The sequence below is a fragment of the Odontesthes bonariensis genome, chromosome 14 (genome assembly GCF_027942865.1).
Source record: "Odontesthes bonariensis isolate fOdoBon6 chromosome 14, fOdoBon6.hap1, whole genome shotgun sequence".
Classification (NCBI taxonomy): Eukaryota; Metazoa; Chordata; class Actinopteri; order Atheriniformes; family Atherinopsidae; genus Odontesthes; species Odontesthes bonariensis.
Genome location: NC_134519.1, coordinates 37,694,800 through 37,721,132, shown reverse-complemented (window position 1 = coordinate 37,721,132; position 26,333 = coordinate 37,694,800). Strand labels below are relative to the sequence as shown.

Genomic DNA, 26,333 nt, shown 5'->3' with positions numbered 1-26,333 from the left:
TAAAAGAAAAGCTAAGCATTCTGCCCCATGAGCACCATTCCAAGGATCAACAAAGCGATTTAAGAAAAAACCCTCAGTAACTCTGCAAGGGTAAAGATCTGGGAAAAAAACACTGTTCCTCCTGAATCTGAGGTTCAACAATTGGTCAGTCCCCCATCTCCAACACACTGGAGTTAACATCCAATCGTAAGAGTCAAAAATAGATTACAGAAAACCATATCAGGATCATGAAGAATCCAAGAAACACGTGAATCTGTGGGGGTAAGCTTTAAAGACTTCAAGGTCATCTCCAAAGAAGAGAGCCAATGTCATTTCTGTAAAAGAGGGCACTAAGTATTTAGGAAATTGCTTGTTTCATAAAAATGTAGTTTCTTTTTTCATTTGCACAATTTCTTTCTGTCCTCTGTCACCTTCTTATGTCATTTTCATTCACATTAAGCCACTCCTAAAGAAGAGAACTCTAGATGCCTCTATGATGAACAACTACAGACCTGTCTCTAATCTCTCTTTTATATCTAAGATTATTGAGAAAGTTGTATTTAACCAGCTCAACGACTTTCTGAATGAAAGTGGAAGTCTTGATAACTTTCAATCAGGCTTCAGACGTCTTCACAGCACTGAAACAGCTCTGGTCAAAGTGTTAAACGACATTAGGTTGAATACTGATTCTGGTAATGTTTCAGTCCTGGTTCTGTTGGACCTCAGCGCTGCGTTTGATACTGTAGATCACAGAATCCTGTTGCACAGGCTGGAAAACTGGTTTGGACTTTCTGGAGCGGTCCTTAACTGGTTCAGGTCCTACTTAGAAGGCCGGAGTTATTTTGTTACTATTGGCAGCTATGAATCTGAGCGAGTGGCCATGACTTGTGGAGTCCCCCAGGGGTCAATTCTTGGACCTCTTCTGTTTAACTTGTATATGCTCCCTTTGGGTCAGATATTGCAGAATTTTAACATCAATTATCACAGTTATGCAGACGATACACAACTTTATGTGTCTCTGTCACTGGACGACTGCAGCCCAGCTGACGTTCTGTGTCAGTGTCTGGAGGAAGTAAACACCTGGATGAGAGAGAATTTTCTACAATTAAATGAAGACAAAACTGAGATCATTCTGTTTGGTAGCAAAGAGAAGAGGGTCAGCGTTGGTAAATATCTTGAGACTCGGGACCTTATAATCACTGACCAAGTTGGTAACCTCGGAGTGTTGATAGACTCAGATCTGACTTTCAGCAGCCACATCAAAGCTGTCACCAAGGCAGCTTTTTACCATCTCAGAAATATCAACAGAATTAAAGGTTTCCTCTCCCAAACAGACCAGGAGAAACTCATCCATGCATTCATCTCCAGTAGACTCGATTACTGTAATGCTCTTTTAACTGGACTTCCCAAAAAGAGCATTAAACATCTGCAGCTCATCCAGAACGCTGCTGCTAGAGTTTTAACCCGGACTAAGAGATCTGAACACATCACACCAGTTTTAAAATCTTTACACTGGCTTCCAGTCAGTCATAGAATAGATTTTAAAAGCCTGCTGATGGTTTACAAATCCCAGAACGGTTTAGGCCCAAAATACATCTGTGATATGTTCAGAGAATATAAAGCCAGCAGAGCTCTTAGATCCAAGGACTCAGGTCAGCTGGTCCAGTCCAGAGTCCAGAATAAACATGGAGAAGCAGCATTTATCTGTTCTGCTGCAAACAAGTGGAACAAACTGCCAGTGGAGATTAAACTTTCACCAAATGTAGAGGAAGATGGCGGACCACGCTGTGGAGTAGACGTGTTTGTTGGGAGCTCCACCTTGACCTAACTTATATACCTCACCCTTAAGTCCTTTAATAAACATTTAACGGTCAAATAATGTGTAGTCAGAAAATGAAAAAAGGCAAGGGGCTTAGAGCCGAAAAAGGTTCGTGTGAAGGAGACTTTATTGAAAAAGTTGACGACGTGGAGGCTGCCGAACAGGCTGGTGCTAATGCAGCTAGCGCTCCTGTTGGTAGCACTGAGGTCCCGGCTACCAACGAAGACATTTTGACAGCAATACGCAAGATGAACAGAGCCGTGGACAATAGATTCGACGAGCTTAATGGGTCCCTTTCCAGCCTTAAGTCGGCTTTAACATCCGTTTGTGAACGTGTGTCTACAACAGAGGAGGCCGTTGAATCGCACGAAAAACGTCTCGACGAACTGGAGGAGCGGTACGAGAGCCTAGCCTCCCAGTATAAGCTGCAGCAGGCTAAGTTAGATGACCTGGAGTCCCGCTCTCGCAGGCAAAACATCCGTATAATTGGAATAAAAGAGAAAACCGAGAACGGCAGACCGACGGAGTTTGTCGCCAAGTTGTTACCGGAGCTACTGGGAGAGGAGCACTTTGATCGTCCCGTGGATGTGGACCGTGCCCACCGTATCGCTGCGCCTGCGAGAGACGGGAGACCAAGAGCCATCATCGCCAGGCTGCACCGTTTCCAGGTAAAGGAGCTGGTACTGAGGCTCGCGAGGGAGAAGGCACCGCTACAGTACGACGGGCGTCCTGTATTCATCTTTCCAGACCTAACATCAGCAACCATGAAGAAGCGGATGGCCTTTCAGCATATCAAGGAGAAGTGCAGAGCCAAGAAAATCCGGTGCGGCTTCAGGCATCCAGCGACGTTTGTGGTCACCGTCAACGACAACACGGGCACCTTCGGCACCCCGGACGAAGCCGAAAAATTCCTGAGCCGGGAGGCTCATGACTGGGACACAGACAATTGATCGGATTATGATACGGATTGAACTTTGACCGGTAATATTTCAGTTACATTATAATTTGGGTGAGGTGAAATGCTTTATTATTTCATGAACGTTTATAGGTGGTTTGCTCCACGGTATGTAGGGAGATAAGCAGTTATAAGCTTATTGGGCCGTAAGAGGCGCCAATGTTTAGCTTTGACTTTCAGTTTGGGGTATGGAAACACCGCTCGTGGGTTTGGTTTCCTCCTGGGGGGTGTTCGTGTGTTCAGTTTAGGGTTCTCTCTGTTTCAGCACATCCATTTGTTTTTAGTTTCTTGCACAATCCTTTTTGCCATGGTCAGAGATATGTTATTTTTCTTTGTAGACAGTATCTATGTTAAGACAGCCTGGTAAGCACAGTGATGGTGGTGTTACTCTAATTAGTTGGAATGTAAGGGGGATGAATAGCCCATTAAAAAGAGGTAAAGTGTATGCTCATATACGTACACTCAAAGCCGGCATATGTTTTCTACAGGAAACACATATTAAAAAAACTGCAGCTAAGGTATTATGTCCTTCTTGGGCATCTCATGTCTTCCAATCAAACTTCAGCACAAAAGCAAGAGGAGTGGCAATCCTTATTAAGAAAAACACTCCCTTTGTGCATACACAAACCATTTCTGATGATAGAGGTAGATATTTGATCGTTAAAGGGGAGCTAAACTCAGTACCTGTAACTTTGATAAATGTATATGGCCCAAATTTTGATGATCCCATTTTCTTTCAGAATCTTTTTAATGCTATATCCAACGGGTCAAATACAAATATAATCCTAGGTGGAGACTTTAATTGTGTTTTGGATTCGGTCCTCGATCGGCAACATTCTCAAATTAATACATCAAGGAGCAGTATTGCTCTTAATAATCTAATACAGTCTTATAATCTGGTGGACATTTGGAGGCTCCTTAATCCCACAGCAAGAGATTTTTCCTACTTTTCAGCCGTTCATAAATCTTACTCAAGGATTGATTATTTTATATTGGATTCTAAATTATTGTCACAAGTCGTGGATTGTGCCTATCATAATATTCTAATTTCGGACCATGCCCCAGTTTCCTTAAAGCTTAATCTGAATCATAAACGGGGAGAATTTACTTGGCGGTTAAACAATTCTTTACTGAAAGAGAAGGAATTTTGTTCTTATCTTTTAGGCAAAATAGATCTTTACATTGACACAAATGATAATGGTGAAGTTAGCGACTCCACACTTTGGGAGGCCATGAAGTCTGTTCTCAGGGGCCACGTCATATCTTATGAAGCGATGGAAAAAAGAAAATCTAAAGTTAGGTTAACTGAAATAGATAGTCAACTATCAGATCTAGAAGCACTATGTAGAGTGGATAATCCGCCTGAATTACTGAAGAAGATCTCAGCATTAAAATACGAGTACAACTCTATAATGTCCAAAAATGTTTCACGTTTATTGGCCCAAGTGAGACAAAAATACTTTGAGTTTGGTGATAAACCTCAAAGGTTGCTTGCCCGCCAGTTAAGACAGTCTCAGGCATCCAGGTCCATTCATTCTATCAAGATGAATGATGGGACTCACGTGACGGATCCTGAAAAAATTAATAAATGTTTTGCAGATTTTTATGAAAAGGTCTATCAGTCACAGGGTGGTTCTGACCCAGAGACTATGGAAACATTTTTCGAAAATTTGGGACTGCCTAAATTATCTAAAGAATCTTCCTCCTCACTAGATGAAGACATCAATTTGAGTGAGATAAAAGAAGTGATTTCCTCTCTCCCCAACAATAAGGCAGCAGGACCAGATGGCTTCTGTATCGAGTTTTTCAAGGTATTTAGTCATAAACTTTCCCCACTCATACTACGAATGCTGAATCACTCACGGATGATCTCTGGGTTGCCTCCCACTCTATATAAGGCCAATATTTCACTTATACCCAAACCAGGGCGTGATCCTAATCTGGTCTCTTCATATCGTCCTATCTCCCTGCTGCCTATCGAAACCAAAATTCTTGGGAAGGTCCTAGCCAATAGATTAAAGGAGCACATCTGTTCTATTATCCATCCTGACCAAACAGGTTTCATGCCGGGTAGGCATATGTATTTTAATTTGCGCCGCTTGTTCCATATTTTGTATGCAGAACATACAGAAGAGACAGTAATAATTTCTTTAGATGCACAGCGTGCTTTTGATCAGGTTGAATGGCCCTATATGTTGTTTACACTTAAAAAATTTGGCTTTGGACCCTCCTTCATGAAGTGGATTGAGCTTATCTATTCTCATCCAACCGCCTCTGTTATAACTAACCAAAATATCTCATGCCCTTTTGCGATCGGACGTGGAACACGTCAGGGGTGTCCCCTCTCCCCTTTTTTGTTCTCAATCATTATTGAACCGCTTGCAGTCAGTATTAGACAAAGTCGCCTAATATCTCCTATCAACATTCAGGGACAAGAGCATCATATTTCATTGTATGCGGATGACATTCTTTTATTCATTTCTCATCCTCAAGCTTCAATACCTCATCTCTTGACTTTAATTAGCAACTTTGGCAGACTTTCCGGATTTTCTGTTAATTGGGACAAAAGTGAGTTGATGCCGATTTCTAACAAAGTTGATATGACATTTATACATTCTACTCCTTTTAAAAAAGCTTTTAATGACTTTTCATATCTTGGTATAACTGTAACTAAAGACCCTGAGGACCTTCTACAGAAGAATTGGTGTAATAAGATTGAGCAACTTAAACAAAGCATACATTTTTGGAAGACTCTTCCTATTTCTCTTGTAGGTAAGATTAATGCAATTAAGATGATTGCACTGCCACGTTTCCTGCATCTCTTTCAGTCTCTTCCATGTTACATTGCCCAGTATTACTTTAAACAATTAGATTCAATTATTGTACCTTTTATCTGGAACTACAAAGCTGTCAGGATCTCCAAAAAACATCTGTGTAAACCGAAAAATGCTGGAGGCTTTGCCCTACCGAATTTTAGAATGTATTATTGGGCGGCTCATCTGTCTGTGCTTGCTTGGTGGAGGAAAGGCCCCCCGTCCTCTTCATATTCCTGCCCTGCCTGGCTATGCATGGAACGATTGCTGTGTAATAAGACCTCCTTGCTAGCCTTGCTTAATAGCCCCACCAAAGTTAGGAAGTCACATTATAGTGACAGCTTTGTAATAAATGGCACTCTACGCACATGGGAGCAAATAAAACTTCACATCAAGGCCCCAAGTGTATATACTGATACTCCAATTTGCGAAAACCACGCTTTCATACCTGGCCTAAATGATATTGCTTTCTCTGCTTGGAAACAGAAAGGCATTAAGAACATAAATGATTTGTATATTGGGGAAAATTTTGCCTCATTTACACAGCTACAAGCCAAATATGGAATATCTGCCTCAAGTTTTTTCAGGTTTTTGCAGATTAGAGATTTTGTTAAAAAAAATGTACCAAACTTTGAAGTTCTAAATAAACATGACACTCTTGAGGTAGTTAGCAGATTTGACCCGGGGTCCCGAGGGGCAATCTCTGGTTTCTATCAAATGCTTGATGGAGCTCCGATGAATACGGAGGTTTACAGGCGGGCATGGGCAGATGAGTTAAATGTGGAAATAAGTAATGAAATTTGGGAAGAATGTCTACGTAGTGTGCAAAAATGTTCAGTTAACACCAGACACAACTTAATACATTTTAAAATACTTCACAGACTCTATTATTCACAAGAAAAGTTACACAAATTTTATCCTGATATCTCACCAGTATGTAATCGGTGTAAATCCATGATAGGTACTCTAGCGCATTCTTTCTGGGCATGTAGCAAACTTGATTTATATTGGCAGTGTATTTTTCAGTGTTTTTCTGAGGCTTTTGGGAAGAATCTAGCACCCTGCCCTCTGGTGGCGGTCCTCGGGGCCACAAGTGTCCTCTCTTCTGTTAATAAATTTGAAAAAAGAGCTGTACAATTTGGGATGGTGATCGCAAAAAAGCTGATTTTGAGGGTGTGGAAAATGGAATCTGTGCCGACCTATAATTTGTGGCTGGGAGAATTGTCAAATACTTTACATCTGGAGAGGCTAAGATTCTATAACAATGATAGGGGAGATATATTTGATAAAACATGGGACCCAGTACTAAATTATCTTAAAAATGTGAGCTCGCGAACAACGGATGCTGTATGACACCTAACTGTGCAAGTTAATATATGGTTTTGTATATGTCAGATTAATTTATTTGTCTACTTTTGGATGTTTTTGTTAGATACGACCATGAAATATTGTTATAATCCTAGATGTGCTGCGTTCTGTGTTACGTGATCGTTTTTTGTTTGTTTGTTTGTTTGTTTTTTCTGTATGTCTACTTTTTCACTTTTCCTTGGAAAAAGCAATAAAAATATTTAAAAAAAAAAAAAAACTTTCACCAAATGTAGACATTTTTAAATCCAGGTTAAAAACATTTCTTTTCTCATGTGTCTATGCATGAAATATCTTTTAACTTATCTAGACTGTTGCCTGATTTTAAATTCATTTAAATGATTTTATTTGTTTCTCTTTATATTATTTTATGTATTTTTAATGCTTCTTGCACTCCCTACTGCAATGCTTTTATTTTATGTAAAGCACTTTGAATTGTTTGTACATGAAATGTGCTATACAAATAAATTTGATTTGATTTGATTTGATTTGATGAAACCCATTGGTCAAATGTCCCAGCTGGACAGAACAATACATTCAATAAAAGCCAAATATTTTAGTGAAAGCCAGTCAAATATGGGAAGAAGCTGGAGGAAAAGAGGCTTGCATTATTTGCATAACTTCATGACTCTCTGTCACACCAGAGTTAGTTTGAACTCAGCTTCACATCAAGTAGAGGGTTAATAGCTGGCTGGCCCCATTAAACACAAAATTGAAGTTTAGGAGGCCATTCAGCTATTCTTTCCACTGGGTCTGTTGTGTTTATTCTTTAATGCCTGTGAGTAGCAGTCAATCTCCCCTTACAATCCTTTTTTGTTTTTTAGAATGTTTTATCAATGTTTTTTTAAAGTACAACTTCTAAATGTGCAACAGTAACCATCAACAGAGACAGGACTATTGCTCCGTTTCTTTCTATAAGGTCTACTATCTTTTTTGGTAGCACCTGAACAAAAAAGCTGCCTGCAGCTATATCTAGCAGCTTGATGTGGAGAATGCATAGAAGTGCTCTGTGGATAGCTACACATCCGCTTCTCCAGATGCTGCTTTAGCAAACCCGCAAGGAGCAGGCACAAAACCTTCTGGTTTAAAAAAGGACTGCGTGCCACCACACTCAGTCACTGTGTCAGCTTGCCATTGTGCATCCTCTCATTCTCAATGCATGACTTCCCACTGGTCACTATGAGATCAACTAGTAGCTCAAACTAAGTTCAATGTCTTTAAATGCCTTAAATGTGTCATTGTTATGGCAGGCAGGTTTAACTTTTGTGCTACAGAGCAGTTCCATACCCCCAGGAAGTCCTACTGTGAGGAGGCCAAAGAGCAGAGACTTAAAACCTGAAAATCCTCCACACTGATGGCATCTAAGCTGTGACATCCCTCCCTCTCCGATTCACACTAGGTCAAAAGCTGCTGAAAAGGAGGGAACCGGGAGGGCATGGGATCAAGGTTTGGCTTCTTCTGTGGCTTAGACTACACAATGCAACAGGTGGAGGTTAGTGTCAGCTAAAGACAGAGGAGGAGCTCATCTTTGGAGGAAACACACTGTCATGGCCTGAAGACTAAAATGATAACAACCCCAAACTGTTTTCACCAGAAAAAACTAATCTGGCTGGAAGTTAAGCACCTCATTCTATGAAGATCCTCTATAGAAATATAAGTTATTGATGGGGTCACCGGAATACCAGAGCTTTTTATACCTTTCCAGGAAAAATCATCAAGTAAGATTTGACTGGCAACGTTGCAGACATGGGTCTCTATGGGGTTGGTTTTATTTCTGACAGCTTAAGCCCCTTCGTGAAGAAAACACAAAGATTGTATTGAAAGAATCTTTGTTGTACTTAAAACTTTGTGCAGGTTGAATCTATAGCCAGTTTCACGTATAAAAAGAGATGTTCTGGAGAATGTGCAGCCAACTTGTTTCAGCCTCTTTTCACCACTTATTTCACATTACCTATCTTAATTTAATAGTGGCAATTTTCCTGTTATGAAAACTGACACCTTTAAATAATGTTTATTTGTGATGGAGCATTTTTATGGTGTGGTAATACAGTTGTAATTATTTATAATACGACACGAGTACCTTCCCACCACCACAGTCTGAGTTGCAAACTAAGGGGGCAATAAGTTGATTTGAGATGCAGAAAATGTCAATTTCAACTAGGCTCTTTGAAATGTGTAATTCTGCAATTCTTAAGTGAGTCACTGCAATTTATGAGAGTGCATTATTAACTCAAAGCAGCAGTCTGGATAAAAAAAAAGTTTAAAAAAAATCTGTCAATAAAATTTTGAAATTCTTCTCTCTCCTTCATCTATCATAAGTGTTGATGTAAGATCCCAGCTCCCAAAGAATATATCATTGATTTGTTATGATTTGTGCCTCACATGCTTGAAGCACAAATGTTTCAGACAAGAATTGAATGAGCTCTCAATGACCGAGCTCCATCATATCTTAAAGATCTCATTGTAAGATATTTTCCTAACAGAGCACTTCGTTCCCAAACTGCAGGTTTACTTGAGGTTCCCAGAGTTTCTAAAAGTAGAATGGGAGGCAGAGCCTTCAGTTATCAGGCCCCTCTCTGTGGAACCAGCTGCCAGTTTGGGAGGCAGAGCCTTCGGTTATCAGGCCCCTCTCTGTGGAACCAGCTGCCAGTTTGGGAGGCAGAGCCTTCAGTTATCAGGCCCCTCTCTGTGGAACCAGCTGTCAGTTTGGGAGGCAGAGCCTTCAGTTATCAGGCCCGTCTCTGTGGAACCAGCTGCCAGTTTGGGAGGCAGAGCCTTCAGTTATCAGGCCCCTCTCTGTGGAACCAGCTCCCAGTTTGAGAGGCAGAGCCTTCAGTTATCAGGCCCCTCTCTGTGGAACCAGCTGCCAGTTTGGGAGGCAGAGCCTTCAGTTATCAGGCCCCTCTCTGTGGAACCAGCTGCCAGTTTGGGAGGCAGAGCCTTCAGTTATCAGGCCCCTCTCTGTGGAACCAGCTGCCAGTTTGGGAGGCAGAGCCTTCAGTTATCAGGCCCCTCTCTGTGGAACCAGCTGCCAGTTTGGGAGGCAGAGCCTTCAGTTATCAGGCCCCTCTCTGTGGAACCAGCTGCCAGTTTGAGAGGCAGAGCCTTCAGTTATCAGGCCCCTCTCTGTGGAACCAGCTGCCAGTTTGGGAGGCAGAGCCTTCAGTTATCAGGCCCCTGTCTTGTGGAATAAGCTGCCAGTAAATGTCCGGGAAGCAGACACCCTTTCCACTTTTAAGACCAGGCTTAAAACTTTCCTTTCTGATAAAGCTTATAGTTAGGGATGGCTCAGGTGATCCTGAAACATCCCATAGTTAAGCTGCTATAGGCCCAGACTGCTGGGGGAGCTCCCATGATGCACCTCTCCTCTGTAAAAGCTTTTAAAGGGCCAAAGGTTGTTGTAAATTAGGCAGTTTCTGTCTCTTTTTCCTTGGTGGAGAATAATTGAAGATCTGGTTTTTACCCAGAAACGTAAACACCCCCCGATAGGAATGTTGGTGTCGTCAGAGGCTTCAAAGCCTCTTAATCCACACGGCACTGTGACTGCTACACCTCCCTCTGCTCTCTTTCCTCTCCATGTACATGTGACATTATTGTGGTCATTAACTCGTGTTTCCCTGTTCCAACAGATATCCTTTGAATGGTGTTACAGTGTTTGTTGTCCCCTCTTTTCTGTCCCCTCAAACCCCAGCTGGTGGAGGCGGATGGCCACCCTTCCTGGTTCTGGTTCTGATGGCCACCCTTCCTGGTTCTGGTTCTGCCAGAGGTTTCTTCCTGTTCAAAGGGAGTCGTTTCTCTCCACAGTCGCCTCAGGCACGCTGAAAGAGAAGTTTCAATGCAATCTGTTGGTTTTCCTATGTCGGAAACTTTTTTTTTTTTTTATTGGCTCTGTATGTGTGAATTGCACTAATTTGGAGTTTAATTCATTTGAATTGATTGGATTATGATAGTATTACAATGAACTGGATAATAATTGGCTTGAATTTAGCTGTATCTTTGAAGTGCCCTGAAATGAGAATTGTTGTGATTTGGTGCTATATAAATAAAACTGAATTGAATCATTTTCATCTTTGTACATATTCCAGTTCCTGCAGGGATGTGGACATGATAGGAGACTCGGCATAGGAGCCAGACTAAAAGCAGTTGCACTTTAAGTTTCCATGCTGGATGCTCCCTCTTTTTTGTTTTAAGCTTCCCGCTCACGGTCATCGTTTGAAAAACGTAGTTATTTTTGACAATTACTGTAAGCAAAGCTGTTTTTTTTACGAGTTTCCATGTCACTGCTTGTATTATTGTTATCATCATTGTTATTATCATTATTACTACTGTTAGTATTAGTTTCATCATATGATAATTATAATTCAAAAGATATTACTAAATCAGCTACTGAGTTCATATTAGATTAAGGTGGTGTTATCAAACCAAATCATGAGAAAAAAAGACAAAAGGAGCTGGCGGTTACCGCTACCATCAAAAGTTAGCAACCATTCGCTGGAGGTTAGGACTTTTTTCATGATTCAATTCCACCACGATATTAGTTGATTATGTGAACAATATCATGGATTGTTTATGTTTCTGGGACCCTGCTGATTGACTGTTGTATTGGACATTCTGTTGTTATGCATCTGTTTTTACTATTTTGAGGTGCTCAATTACCTCAAAACCTTTTCTATACAATCGCAGTACACAGTTCAAATTAATATGCCACTTTACAAAAAAAACTAATAAAAAAAAAAAAAATGCTTCCACACCTGAAACGCTGAAAAAATGATCTGGCTTTGGTCAGGTTCAGGTTCATCAGTGTTAAATGCCCTGGAAATTAGGTAAGCCGACTACCTGAATATTAGTGCTGGGCGGTATGACCAAAAATACATATCACGGTATTTTTTCACGGTATATCACGGTATTTAATCTCGTTCCACCGTTTGCTTTTCCTGTCGTAGGCAGTCCCTCTAGCAAACTCGTCTTGAAGTGACATTTGGCTCGACTTTTCTTTTGCTTTCCCCGTGTTACCTGCTGATGTGGCGGGTGCTGACCTTAACTTCATGCATTCTCGATATTCTAAGACATGCTTACGGCTAAGGTGATGGAGCAAATTGCTCGTGTTGCCACCTCCAGCGACAACTGTAGCCCGACAACACTTGCATAAAATGGTTGTTTGGTCGACGTCGGATTTTTTGAAACCAAAAAACTTCCAAACTACAGACACGGCTCCCTTTTTTGGCACAAGTTCTTCTGTGTCAGCATGTTCTACTAGTTCTGCAGCTTCGATTTCGGAACTTTCCATGTCTATCCTATCCACCTTCACCTTCGCGCAACGCAAGTGCTTATTACCACCTCGCACCCATAGACAGTAAACATGCGTGTTTAGAAGCGCAACACTGAAAAGGGTCCCGTCTCAAACAATGTCGTGCGACGCAGCGTTACCCCCGTTGTGTAATCAAATACACCGGTATGGGGGTATATTAAAAATTCATATCATAACGAAATTATAAACCGGTATTCGGTGTGAACCGGTATACCGCCCAGCACTACTGAATATGCTGAATGAACAGGTTTTCCATCAAGAGATTTTTTTCTTCCCTAATGGTACGAATGTATTTGAAGATGACAATGTCAGGATTCATCAAGCTCAGACTAATCTTTATGTCCAGTCCAGATCTTAACCCCCACTGAAAATCTTTGGCATATGGTAGAGAAGACTTTACACTTAGGTCCGATTGTCCATCATTAAACAAGACATTGAAGAAAAATTTATACAATAATGCAACTCACAATAAATGTTGTGACATTGTAAAAGTAAAAAAAATAATGCCATGGTGCATGTGTGCAGTAAAAAGTGCAACTTTTTTTCTTTCTCTTTTTTTTGGCCAGGCAGTGTGTCTTGGAAACATGAGAGAAGGTAAGGCTCCTGGCTCATGTATTTATTACTTTTATCACAAGGTTACCATTTTCTTCAATATAGTGCTTCTTTCCATCAGCATTTGCATCTGTATAATCTTTTCCTTTTTAAATAATTCCAAGCAAAGTTAGATTGGTGTTTTTTAGCTGTGATAGTTGAGATGGACACTTTATGATAGCTTGATCCCTGAACTACAAAGGATGTCCAGGTTTCAATGGGACTTGACCTAATTGTACAAGGAACAACAGCTTGGATCCATACTCAGTGTTCAAACACAGGCATGAAAAGGGGTCAGGGTGCAAAAGGTGAGAACAATACAAACCCTCTAGGGGGGTCCGGGGGTATGCTCCCATGAAAATTTTAGACATTTTATATTTAAAAGCATCAATCTGGTGCACCTTGAGAGAAAAATCAGGACAGTATGAATGAATAATAAAGTATCGATACCAGGGCTCTGCAACCTTTAAAGGTACTATGGCATGAAAATAAATGGAGGCTTTTATATATTTGTATAGGCTTTAGTGGTCCCCTAATACTGTATCTGAGTTTTTTCCCCCAAAATTCTGCCTTGGTGCAGAATTACAGCCAGTCCCAAAAATGAGCTTTCCTTAGGATCCCCAGAATGAGCTGTTTAGTGGGGGTGTGGCCTTACTTACGCCCATGGTACCTTGCGCAAATGTCCCTATGCCGTAAAACTAGCGAAACCTGTTTATATGAGCTTACTTTGACAATATGACGAACTAGTTACTGAACAACTCTCCTAACACAGTCAAACATCAAGCAAGTGCTACACAAGGCACAGCAAAAAAGGCGTGCGTGAAGGGGAAAGCAGGAGTGAGGATTTTGACATTCTCATCTGATTGCTCTGGTTTGCAAAGATGCACGTAGCGCGAGTCATTTCAATCAGGGGAAAGGCAGATATCGTGCGCGCCATAACACCAACAGCAGGACGGCTATTATAACCTTTTCAGGAACGGGGCCGTTTTCCCCCTAATTCACACATACAGGAACTAGGGACCATCTCCCTCAGTTCCTGGAACCATTTCAGCTCCTTCTCCTCAGCTGGGTCTGTTCTGGGTTCTATAGGAACACATCTGACGGAGGTGTTTGGTGGTTGGTAGCTCCGCCCCTTGTGATGTTGTCAGGCTGAAATGTTTCCTCATACGACACGGACACAACCTTGGCGTGTTTAATAAGTTAAACCTCCACGTGGTCTCCTTTGTCTGCGGCGCTCTGCTCTCCTTCCTTCATGAAACCAAGAAGTATGGGCTGCGCTCCATCCTTCGTCTCCTGACTCTCTCTGTGAGCTCTTCCAGCCTCCATGTTAGACGCCCCATGTGATCGTCCATGATTAATATCACCATCATTGCTCCGATTATGTTTGGCAGTCCAGCCACGGCATGAAAGGCCCTCTTAATCTGTACTTGTTGGACTGCGGTGTATAGGAATGTGATGTACCATGGGTGATAAACTGATGAGAGTTTTGATGACCAAGGGGAGCGTACGACTCACAGAGGACTAGGACACCCCCGATCTGTCTCCAATCTCCCTCTGAAAGGTTCCAGTGGCCAAAAATCCAAGGGTGGTGAGGACCTGGACGTATGGTGGAATTGGGTTTGATCGGCATGTTTCTCTCTGGAGTTGTGGCAGCAAGCTGCATATTTGCAGCAGCACAGTCCTTGGCAATCTAAATCACGATGTCAGCCATTCGTCTGTCTCCACAAGGATATCTACATGCTCTCTTCAAGAGCTTGACGCACTAAGGCATCCAAAAGTAGCAAGTCAGCCGCTGGTTACACTTCCCATTGACCTTGTTATATACAGAGTCAAATTAACCTTCAATTAGTGCACAATTTAAGTCAAACAGAATAATGTCAGCATAATTATGAGGTATAATGTATATTAATTTATGTTTGCCTCAAAGTAATTAAATATACAATCCATGAGTCAAGCAAACTCGATTGGAATAACAGCGGACTATTTTAGGAAACTCCTACGACAGGTCTGGATCACTCGTAAATTCTGTTCGTATCTGAAAGAAAACGTAAAATACGAAAAGATTGGTGAATGCGCAAATTCTCTTAAATCACTCGTACGCATGATTTAAGAACAAATCTGTGCGTACGAACGGTTATTGCATGACGCCCAATTTGAGGCATGAGGCTCAGTTTGTGTTTGGGTGTTTTGTCATTTGGGTGAACCAGTCTCTGTTTGAGCATGTTCTTGGGTTTGAAACATCCTGCCAGAGGTTTCTTCCTGTTAAAAGGGAGTTTTTTCTTTCCACAGTTGCCTTGAAGATGCTCAGGTCGGGAGATTGGATCAAAGATTAGTTTCAGTGCAATCTGTTGCCTACCTTAGCTAGACTACTATTTTGAACTGGCTCTGTATTTATAAATTGGACAAAGTGGGAATTCAATTAATTGGATTTGATTTTATTACAATGAATTGGATTCTAATTGGCTTGAATTGGATTGATTGAATTGGAAGTGCCTTGAGATGACATTTGTTGTAATTTGGCGCTATATGTATAAATATAGTCATACGGGAGGGGATCAGAGTCAAGCTGGTACTCTGCATTGTAAGGAGGCAGTTCTGGACACCTCCGTGTTTCGTGGCATGTCCCACTGGGAGGAGGTCTCAGGGCAGAACAACGACCAACTGGAGAGACTATGGTGCTGTTTACACATACCCGGGTATTTTGATAAACGAAGACCTTTCCCTTCGTTTGTGCCTTTCCTCCGAAAACGAAGCTAAAAAAAAACTCCGGCAAAAGTGGAGATTTTTTAAAAACTCCGTTTAGCGTTTGTGTGTAAACTGGTTGAAAGAGACGAAAACGGAGTTTTCAGAATGGAATGCGGAGTTGTCGTCATAGTACAGAGCCCCGCCCCTATCCGCCATATTGGCAGGATGCTAGCGTGATAACGCCATTCATTGTTTATCTGGCAAGCATGGAGGTACTAGCAGCATTTCTGTTGTTGAGAGCTATACTCGCTTGTGTGATTTTGAAAATTACAGTCATACAATGTATTGAACAACAAAGGCGCATTAGGGCGCGGGCGGAGGGCAGCAATTGCAGAGCTTCTGTAGCTCAGTCTCGCTATCAGTCCACACACATGAGCCTGGCGCCATATTTTCTTCTTGAAAAGGATCCGGAAGTTCTTCCTGTCAGCGGTTCTCTATTAGGCTTCTGATTGGCTTGTGTGGAATTCTCATTGTTCTAACACTGCCACCGTCAGGCTTGGCGTAATTTAACAGCTCCTGATAGCGTATTTATGCGGATCAATGTAGACGTGGGTTTTTTAAAAAACGGGGCTGTGTGCACCTAGTTTTTTTTGCAAACGAAGGTTAGAAAATATGCGTTTATCAAAATACCCGGGTATGTGTAAACAGCACCTATATCTCTTGGCTCGCTTGGAAAACGACTCGGTGCCCCCCCCGGAGGAGCTTGAGACTTTAGCCCACGCGTCCCAAATAAGTATTATTAAATATCATAATTATCTTAATTTTAATAGATCCAAAACACCATGCATCTTCTGATGCTCCATTGTTGCGCATCATGTCTTCACTTTTTAATTACTTAATGATTATTTTAATGGGTTTTAAATTTCTTTCTTTTTTAATTTCTTTCTTTTATTTTTTTTAATCCTTTTTAATGGTTTTATTGCCTTCTTGTGATTTTATGTAGCTGTAAAGCACTTTGAATTGCCCTGTGTATGAATTGTGCTCTATAAATAAAATTGCCTTGCCTTGCCTTGCCATGTCGTGTGAAAGTACAGAATCCAAGGTCGAAGTTGAGTTTTGTTAAACAAAAAAAATTCGGAGCTGCAATGGATAGGTAAAGGAAAAGGTATCTTTACTTACACACCAGCATACTGTACCTTTTTGTCTTTCATGGTTCCATCAGGGTTGAGTCTAAAGCTGCCAACATTGATGGTCTTCTTTGGGTCCACCTGACTGATTAAGTAGTGAAGTTCATCCACTATGGCCTTGCATGCTGGGAAATAAACAGGAAACCTCAGTGATGGCAACAAGTCAATATCAAGAATTCAGTGAAATTGTATTTCATGAAAATTAACCCTAAAGGAGAAGTGAGGTGATTATTTGTGAAGAGATCGACAGGTATATCCAAAAAATATATATACACAAATCAAAATGCCTCATACCGACCCCAGTAAAAACCTTGTGTTTAGAGTGGCCTGATCATATAAAAATTGAATAGTTTAATAGATACATACGCTCCAGCTGTTGAGAACATTTACAGGAACACAGGTTCTTCTTCTGCGTGATATTATCTAAGCCCTACTATAAAGTCAACGGTTCAGAAAAAAGTGCTTCAGTTATTGTTTTATTCCAGCTTACTTTTGTCTTATGTGGTGTAACATGATTCCTGACAATGTTTCCTCAGCAAATTGAAAATAATTTTATTAATCCTTAACATTATATCAACAAATGATGAAATCAACAAATGATATTGTTGCTTTATAAAATAAACAAATAATAGTCATCTATAAGCAGTCATTGCGTAGGGCTATTGGTGCGTCATCATTTCTGGGAATGTGTAATCTAATCGAAACCTATCTGATCTAATCGAAACCTCCTACTTGACTCTCTTCCTGTTGATTTTAAATCATGGTCTGTCTTGGTTTTATCTACTCAGATGTTCACAGTTTATGAACTAAAATGGCTGTGCTTCACATTTAGAACAAGTCACATGCCTCACAAACTGACAGGAAGTGCGTCACAAATACGCAAAACCTGGTTCACATGACCAAATCAGTCTATAAATGCGTGAATTCCACTTAGCATACATTTGTTGGATGAAAACATTTACATTTGTATAACCCTTTACATGAAATTTATCCATACGTAAAATTTAAAATGCACGTTTACAGAGCAAATAATACATATTTGTAAATACCTCTTAATCCTTGTGCATTTTTGCACATTGACAACAGAAATACAAAAAACATCATCAGGACAAAAATCCACAAACAGGATTGTCAAAAATGGAATGTAATTCCCAAACTCACAAGAAGAGATACACAAATGTATCAAACCTGATCCACACCTTCACACACAACTGTTGAAATGTTTGCAGAGCAAGTTAAACATTTGCCAATCGATCTGTATTTTGTGGGTACAATAAAACATATCTGTGGACAGTGAAATATTTTTGGATCCTTCAGCACATTTATGGATTGCCTTTTGTGGGTACAGATGTTTAAGTCCAACAAAAACCTCTTTAAACACCTTCCTACTTTAAACAGTACAGTTTCACAGGTTTTCATTTCCTTTGTTGAATGAAAAGGTACAAGGCCATTCAGAATACTTTAGTTATCTGAATCAGTGATTTTTTACTTCTTTTTAACAGCATAATCAACAATGTTTCATTGCCTGAATAAAGTGACAGTGAAAGCTCTGTCTTACCGGAACAGTAGAGCATCTTATCTCTCTTCCCCTGACTGCTGCTGATGAAGACAGATAGCACCATCGCAGTCATCTGAATTATCAAGGACACCATACTGATACCCCTACAAGACAAACAAACAGCTTCTTCTTCAGAAAATATATTCTAAAATATCCAACTACAATATACATCAATTTATCCATCTTCTATATCTGCCTAATTCAAGATTCAAAGATTATTTATTATCAATTCCCTATATTTTAGGGGCATGCAGTAGCGTGAGGTTTTGGTCCTGATGGACTGCTACCTCCTGCCAGAGGGGAGTGTCTGAAAGAGTTTGTGACCGGGGTGCGAGGGATCAGCCACAATCTTCCCTGTCTGCCTCAGAGTTCTGGAGGCGTACAGGTCCTGGAGAGACGGAAGATTGCAGCCAATCACCTTCTCTGCAGACCGAATGACACGCTGCAGTCTGCCCTTGTACTGGGTGGTGGCAGCAGCGTACCACATGGTGATGGAAGAGGGGAGGATGGACTCAATGATTGAGGAGGAGAAGTGCACCATCATTGTCCTTGGCAGGTTAAATTTCTTCAGCTGCCGCAGGAAGTACATCCTCTGTTGGGCTTTCCTGATGAAGGAGCTGATGTTCAGCTCCAGCTTGAGGTCCTGGGAGATGGTAGTTCCCATCTGGACTTCCAAATCTGGAGCATGCGCAGAACGCAAAGTCTAATTCACCACGTGCTTCAGCGTCTACAAGCAGGTTTAGTGTGACTTTCAACCCAGTTATCTCAGGGTCTTAATCCGATCCGATCCAATTCTTAGTCAGATTAAGGCGTCTACATGCACTTAATAACTCAGTCTGATTGTAATTTAGCCAATAATCCGATCCTTTCAGTGCCATGTGACCCCACTGACTGAAGCTGGAGCTGTTGAGAGGTGTCGTGGGGGATGGTTACAGGAAAGTAACCGAAGCAAAGTGGAGGTGGAGTGGGGGATAGTTACAGGAAAGTAACAGAAGCAAAGTGGAGGTGGAGTGGGGGATAGTTACAGGAAAGTAACCGAAGCAAAGTGGAGGTGGAGTGGGGGATGGTTACAGGAAAGTAACCGAAGCAAAGTGGAGGTGGAGTGGGGGATAATTACAGGGAAGTAACCGAAGCAAAGTGGAGGTGGAGTGGGGGATAATTACAGGGAAGTAACCGAAGCAAAGTGGAGGTGGAGTGGGGGATAGTTACAGGAAAGTAACCGAAGCAAAGTGGAGGTGGAGTGGGGGTTAATTACAGGAGAGTAACAGAAGCAAAGTGGAGGTGGAGTGGGGGATGGTTACAGGAAAGTAACCGAAGCAAAGTGGAGGTGGAGTGGGGGATAGTTACAGGAAGGTAACAGAAGCAAAGTGGAGGTGGAGCGGGGGATAGTTACAGGAAAGTAACAGAAGCAAAGTGGAGGTGGAGCGGGGGATAGTTACAGGAAAGTAACAGAAGCAAAGTGGAGGTGGAGTGGGGGATGGTTACAGGGAAGTAACCGAAGCAAAGTGGAGGTGGAGTGGGGGACTTTAGGCTTGAAGTTGGTGATCTGCCTGAGCCCTTTCCAGAGAGACGCAGAGTCGTTGGCTGAGAACTGGTGTTGGAGCTTCTCAGAGTACAGTCGTTTAGAACAGAATAGAATAGAAAAATACTTGATTGATCCCCCAATGGGGGAAATTCAAATTAGTCAAGTAGCTCAAAAAAAATTATAAATATTTACAATGATTGTATATCAACAACAAAAATAATAATAATACTAATAAAAATACTATTACTACTACAAATAATAATAATAAATGACTAAATAAATAATTTTGAGAAGAACATGTCAGCATCACTGTTAAAAAGCCTTCTGGCTGTGGGGACAAAGGACCTCCTGAAGCTCTCAGTCCTGCAGCCTCTCACTGCAGCTGCTCCTCCTGCAGGATGCTGTGGAGAGGATGTGTATTGTTCTCCAAAACAGAATCTAATTTCCTCCTCATCCGTTGCTCCACCACAGCACTGAGAGGGTCCAGCCTTCTGCCTACAACAGAACCAGCCTTTTTCACCAGTTTGTCCAGGCGCCTACAGTTTGTGTCTGTAGTGCAACTCCCCCAGCAGACAGCAGCATAGAACAGTGCACTCTCAGTGATGGTGTGATAAAACATGGACATCACTGCTCATCACACTTGTTTGATAGTGAGTTAGCGTTTCCCATAATCACCTCCTGTTGTGCCTCTTTGCCTTTAGTTTCGCTCCAGCTGTGCATCCACGGCACAGCTTTTTTTGTAGCTCGGTCGGATGTTTGATTCCGCGTCCAATCCTTGACAGTGCCAACAGTTCTTCGCTTGTGTACACTGCTCTAGTAGCAGTGCACATTGTCAAAAAATAAAAATAAAACAAAATATAAAGAAAAAACTAAAAATATTTAGATAAAAACTAAAAATTACATATAATCATATAAACAACCAAAAAATGACAGACTTGCTGCCGATAAGGCCGGCGCATAGCAACCGGGGAGAGGGTTAGCCTCTTCGACCGCCTTGCTAAACTTGTACTTGGCCTCTTTGAATCTGTCTTTGTCCCCACTCCTGGAGGCCTCTTCCTGATCCTGATCCTCGCTGTTGTAACTCACCCTGCTGCTTGATGGAACACAGCAGTCCTCACAGAAGCTGGTGTGTGATGTCACAGCCTCTGTGTACTCATCCAGGCTGTTGGTAGCAGTAGTGAACACATCCCAGTCAGTAGAGTGGGGATCCTCCACAGCCCCACTGGTCCACTTCCTTGATGTCCTCACTACAGGTCTGCAGAGCTTTAGTTTCTGCCTGGAAGCAGGAATCAGGTGGACCATGACGTGGTCAGAGTGGCCCAGTGCAGCAGTGGGGACGGCGTGATAAGCACCCCTGACTGTGGTGGAACAGTCATCCAGAACATTCTCCTGTCTGGTCGGGCATTTAATAAGCTGACTATATTTGTTTGTGAGTGAGATTTCCTTTGTTAAAGTCACCAAGGACAATAACTAAAGAGTCCGGGTCGGTCCGCTCCACACACAGCATCTGGGCGGCGAGCATGCGCTGTGTGTCCTGCACGTTGGCATGCGGCGGGGTGTAAACACCGACCAGAAGGAATGAAGCAAACTAAAAAGGCTTACAGTTTATGAGGAAGGATTCCAGGTCAGGAGAACAGTGCTGCTGGATCACTGTCACATCGTTGCACCAACCACTGTTGGTGTAAAAACACATTCCTCCACCTTTAGCTTTGCCGTTGAGTTCTGTGTCTGTCCGCTCTGTGGAGTTGCAAGCCTGCCAGCTGCAGCGCAGAGTCCGGTATTAATCCACACAGCCACGTCTCTGTGAAGCACAAAACAGCAGATAAAGAAAGGTCCCAGTTTTTTCCCCAACAGCAGTTGCAGTTCATCCAGTTTGTTTGACAGTGAATGCACGTTTGAAAGAAATATTCCAGGTGGCGTTGTGCGTAATCCGCGCTGACGAAGACGCAGAAGCGCACCGGCGCGTTTCCCTCTCCTCCGGCGTTTCACTGCGTGAGCAAAGGTGAGCACACCTTTGACCAGAATGTCCAAAATCTCCAGTGTAGGGAGAAGAAAAGTGGGGAATAAATCCTCTGGTGATGTTACCCTGATGTTCATGAGCTCTGCTCTGGTGAAACATCTAAAACCTTCAGGACAGCGGCCCTCAAGGACCAGATGTGGACATCCCTGGTCTCGTGTGTCGTGGATTGGGCAGAGGTCAAAGGTGGAGGCTGTGGAAGTCCATTCCATGGTGGAACACAAGAGGAAAAGTAGCCTGAGCTTGTATGAGAAGTTGAGACTGCCTAGATAGAGTTGGGCTCATCTCAACAAACAGCAAGGGTTCTGGAAACTCATCCTTGGTAAGAGGTGGCATGTGGAGGTGTGGATTTACTCAAACATTGGAAATGACTTCAGGGGGCTGAGAGGTTGAAAATCAGTGATTGATTTTGTAATCATATCATCTAACCAGCTGCCATATATCAAGGACAATCGGATGAAAAGAGGAACATCCAGAGAACCCAGTTGGCCCATCCTGTCTCCAAACAACTAGAAAGAAAGCTTGGTTCACATTGCCAAAAGTAAGTCAGGCAACCAAGGGGAAGAAGTTTAAAGTCGGTTTCAGATGGTGTCTTGGCTCTTTGCAGATGATGTTGACACATTAAGCTGACACCTCCAGCTGGTACAGGGACAGATTGCAGCCAACTGTTGAGCACTCATGATGAATATTAGCACCACCAAGTCTGAGTTTCTGCAGGGTTTAGTCAGTCAAATTTAAGACAATTTAAGACCTTTTTATGACCATGATAATTTTATGACCTACACGAATTATGAGAAATAACTTTAGTCGATTCCTTTAAAAAATCTTTTTTTTTATTCACTTAACTGTAAACAACTGTACCATGTACAGCTGTAATAACTGTAACAACTGTAAACTGTACCACTGTAAATTAACAACTACTGTCTACATGCGTCTCAGTTCGTCCCCTTTAACGGTGATCTCCTCCTCAACGTTTTTCAGCTCAGCCAATTTTACTTACTTTAAAGTCCATCCATCCATTATCTTCCGCTGCTCCAGGGATCGGGTCGCGGGGGCAGCAGCTTGAGCAAAGAGACCCAGACGTCCCTGTCCCTGGCCACTTCCTCCAGCTCTTCTGGGGGGACCCCGAGGCGTTCCCAGGCCAGTCGAGAGACATAGTCTCTCCAACGTGTCCTGGGTCTTCCCCGGGGTCTCCTCCCAGTGGGACGGGCCCGGAACACCTCACCGGAGAGGCGTCCAGGAGGCATTCTCACCAGATGCCCGAGCCACCTCATCTGACTCCTCTTGATGCGGAGGAGCAGCGGTTCTACTCCGAGCCCCTCCCGGATGACCGTGCTTCTCACCCTATCTCTAAGGGAGAGCCCAGACACCCTGCGGAGGAAACTCATTTCGGCCGCTTGTATTCGCGATCTCATTCTCTCGGTCACTACCCACAGCTCGTGACCATAGGTGAGGGTAGGAACATAGATTGACCGGTAAATCGAGAGCTTCGCCTTCTGGCTCAGCTCCTTCTTCACCACGACGGGCCGGTGCAGAGCCCGCATCACTGCTGACGCCGCACTGATCCGCCTGTCAACCTCCTGCTCCATTTGTCCCCCACTCGTGAACAAGACCCCGAGATACTTGAAATCCTCCACTTGGGGAAGGATCTCATTCCATTTACTTTAAAGTGCTGTAGCAAATCCTGGGCTGTGGCATGGCCAATGAAGTGGGAACCCAGGTAGCGAGAATGCACCTTGTCCTCATCCCAAAACCGAACGTGTACGTCCAGCTGTTTTTTCTTGCTTGTCTGATTCAAGCTCTCATCAAACATGAGGACGTAAGGCCCCGTGATTTTGGAGACGAGGTCTTTTTTAATGTACTCGGTCTTATCTTTCCCACACGTAAAGGTCTTGACTATTTCTGAGTCCGGGAACATTGTTTGGAAAAGTTCGGCAATGTCTTCGTTCCCGCTGTATGACTGGTGTTTCGTAACGGTGTTCAACACCCACAGGACCTCCGCTTTCGACGTGGATGTTGATCCGAAAGCACCGTGTGTGGCGGCTGGAGCGAGACTAACGGAATGCTGTGCTGAGCTTGGACCGGGTAGTGACGGAGATCAAAACTGAGTGATGGCCTGCACCCGCTGCAAACCTTGTACACAGACTTTATGCCTCTCTGATTTGGCATGTGAATTCAAGGCTTTAATGCCTAAACTGGAGAGCTCCAATGTCTTTTTGCACAGAGTGCAATAGGCTTGGTATCTATTGTTCGCGACGGGCTTAAACCAATTCTTAAACGCACCGTCTTCTAGCCATAACACGTTAAATGTGCACTTTCCCATTGTGATACGCCCATAGGTTCACTAATCCACTAAGACAGTAAAAGCTAAGACACAATACGAGCTAGGCTAAGTAGACCTTACGACCATAGACCAAGGATACATGATCAGAACACCGGCAGTGAAGCTCTGAAGTTTGCGCGGGTTTCTATGGAAGTGCTACACTGGCGCATGGATCTTGAAGTTCACGCGATACCACCCAGATTCCTCAGGCAGAACTGCAACAGGCGAAATGAATTAATTCCGCCACCAGCGTATGGGCTCAAGGTGGAGAGGCGATGGTAGAACTAATGAATGAACGAGCATATAAATTTAAGACGTGGCGAAATGTAATTTATGACCTTGTATGGAAAATCTGGATGTTTTTATGACTTTTTATGGCCTAAAATTCTTCTTATTAAATTTATGACGTTTTATGACTTTTTATGACTCCGCGGAAACCCTGGCTATGGTAGTCAGTTGGACAATGGACAAATTGATGGATCTTTATTTTGTGATGATTTTTAATAAATTACAAAATGAGAGAAATCTGTGATAACATTCTTTTCCTGACTTGACAGCACGATTGTCTACATTTTGCCTGTTATTGTTGCACTGAATGGAGACATGCAGCTGTGACCAAAGTTCCACTGTTAGAATTATACACTGAGAATTGAAAAAGTAAGTTTATGAGCTTGAGAGATTTCCTTTGAATTAGAATAACTTGATGAAACTTAACGTATAAAGTTAATAAACCCAAGTCCAAAGTGTTTACGCTGTCTCTATCATGATTCAACAGGACTTTTTTAATACTTTAAGCTACTGTGCTTCAGGTAGTACAGTGCTGAATGATTGAATTGGTTGCCTCTCTTTGTGCTGAAGAGAAACACTCAGTCTTACTCATCTAAAGTATCTCGTATCATATGCACCATCATATGCATCATGCTGTTCCATGTAGAACGCTTATGCAACCAGTACACAGTCAATTTGTGAAATGTGAACTCAGCAGCTTTACATTACTCTTTGTGTAAGTCACATTAATGTACAAATACAACCAGTTCATTGAGTTGGTGTATGTGCCAGGACTCACAGGACTCACAGGACTCTCAGGACTCACAGGACTCACAGGACTCACAGGACTCTCAGGACTCACAGGACTCTCAGGACTCTCAGGACTCTCAGGACTCACAGGACTCTCAGGACTCACAGGACTCTCAGGACTCTCAGGACTCTCAGGACTCTCAGGACTCACAGGACTCTCAGGACTCACAGGACTCTCAGGACTCTCAGGACTCACAGGACTCACAGGACTCTCAGGACTCTCAGGACTCACAGGACTCAGGACTCAGGACTCACTGTCATCCGGATTCAAGTCTCCACGCGATATTTGCTTCCAATGACTGTGTCCTCAACTCTTTGCCCCATACATGCTTCCTCTGCTCGTGTTTACCATCGTCAGCACTGATATATTTGAATCATACAGCTGTAAAACTTCCGTCATTACTTTCAAAGTAAAGTTTTTACCACCTGCAGTGCTCTGTAATTAGTTTGACTTTGAGCTTTAACAGTGAGATAAGAGTAAACACAAGCACGGTGCTCCAGTGTAAGAGAAAGTAGTCCGCTCCCTGGGTTAACGTGTCCCGGCTTATCGTTCCTCCTTTTTGAAGACATTTTATTCTGAAGGCAGACCTAGCTCGCTTTCTCTCCACTGCGGCTGCCTTCCTTCTTACGTGACGCAGCTGTGTGTTACGTGCCAGGCTGTGCTGCAGCCACGTCCTGTGGCGCAGCCTATCACGTTCACGTTCAAAGTTCAGCTCAGACCAATCACACAGCTGCGCTGACCAGCCGGTGAGTTCTGTGCAGAGAGAGTGGCGACACTCCTAGGCACAGACAAGAAAGGACGTGGGTCACGGAGTCGCCAGAGTTCCAAACAAGGGACGCAGCTCCGTTAACCTCAATTACTCGTGAAGAACAATTACTGGTAAGTTAATAAAATAACAGCATTTTAAACATTTTTTACATTTTTAAGCATTATCTATCAGAAGTATACTCTTAGACATCGTTATTTTTACATTTGGTTAGCATGAAATGTCGGTGTTGATGTTAAAAATGGAATGGATTTAGAGACCTAACTGAAACCATGGTAACGGAGGCTAACGTGAGGTATTTAACGTGATCATTTCACTAAAGTCCGTTAACTTTTTATTGTCAGGTGACATGTAAAGTTGTTTT

The 26,333-nt window shown here is 42.6% G+C and overlaps 1 protein-coding gene across 2 annotated transcripts in view; it reads right to left on the bottom strand.

Annotated features, from left to right (window-relative positions):
• Positions 1 to 25,561, bottom strand: part of cnpy1 (canopy FGF signaling regulator 1) — a 45,064-nt gene extending 19,503 nt beyond the window's left edge. The window contains exons 1-3 of one of the 2 annotated variants that reach the window (XM_075484224.1): positions 25,192 to 25,561; positions 18,261 to 18,364; positions 16,712 to 16,827 (exon numbers count right to left, since the gene is read on the bottom strand). In XM_075484224.1, coding sequence (XP_075340339.1) covers positions 16,712 to 16,827; positions 18,261 to 18,354 — 210 coding nt within the window. In that variant the 5' untranslated portion in view covers positions 18,355 to 18,364; positions 25,192 to 25,561. The remainder of the gene's footprint in view (positions 1 to 16,711; positions 16,828 to 18,260; positions 18,365 to 25,191) is intronic. The other variant, XM_075484225.1, reaches the window with a different exon arrangement.
• Between the last annotated feature and the right edge of the window lie 772 nt (positions 25,562 to 26,333).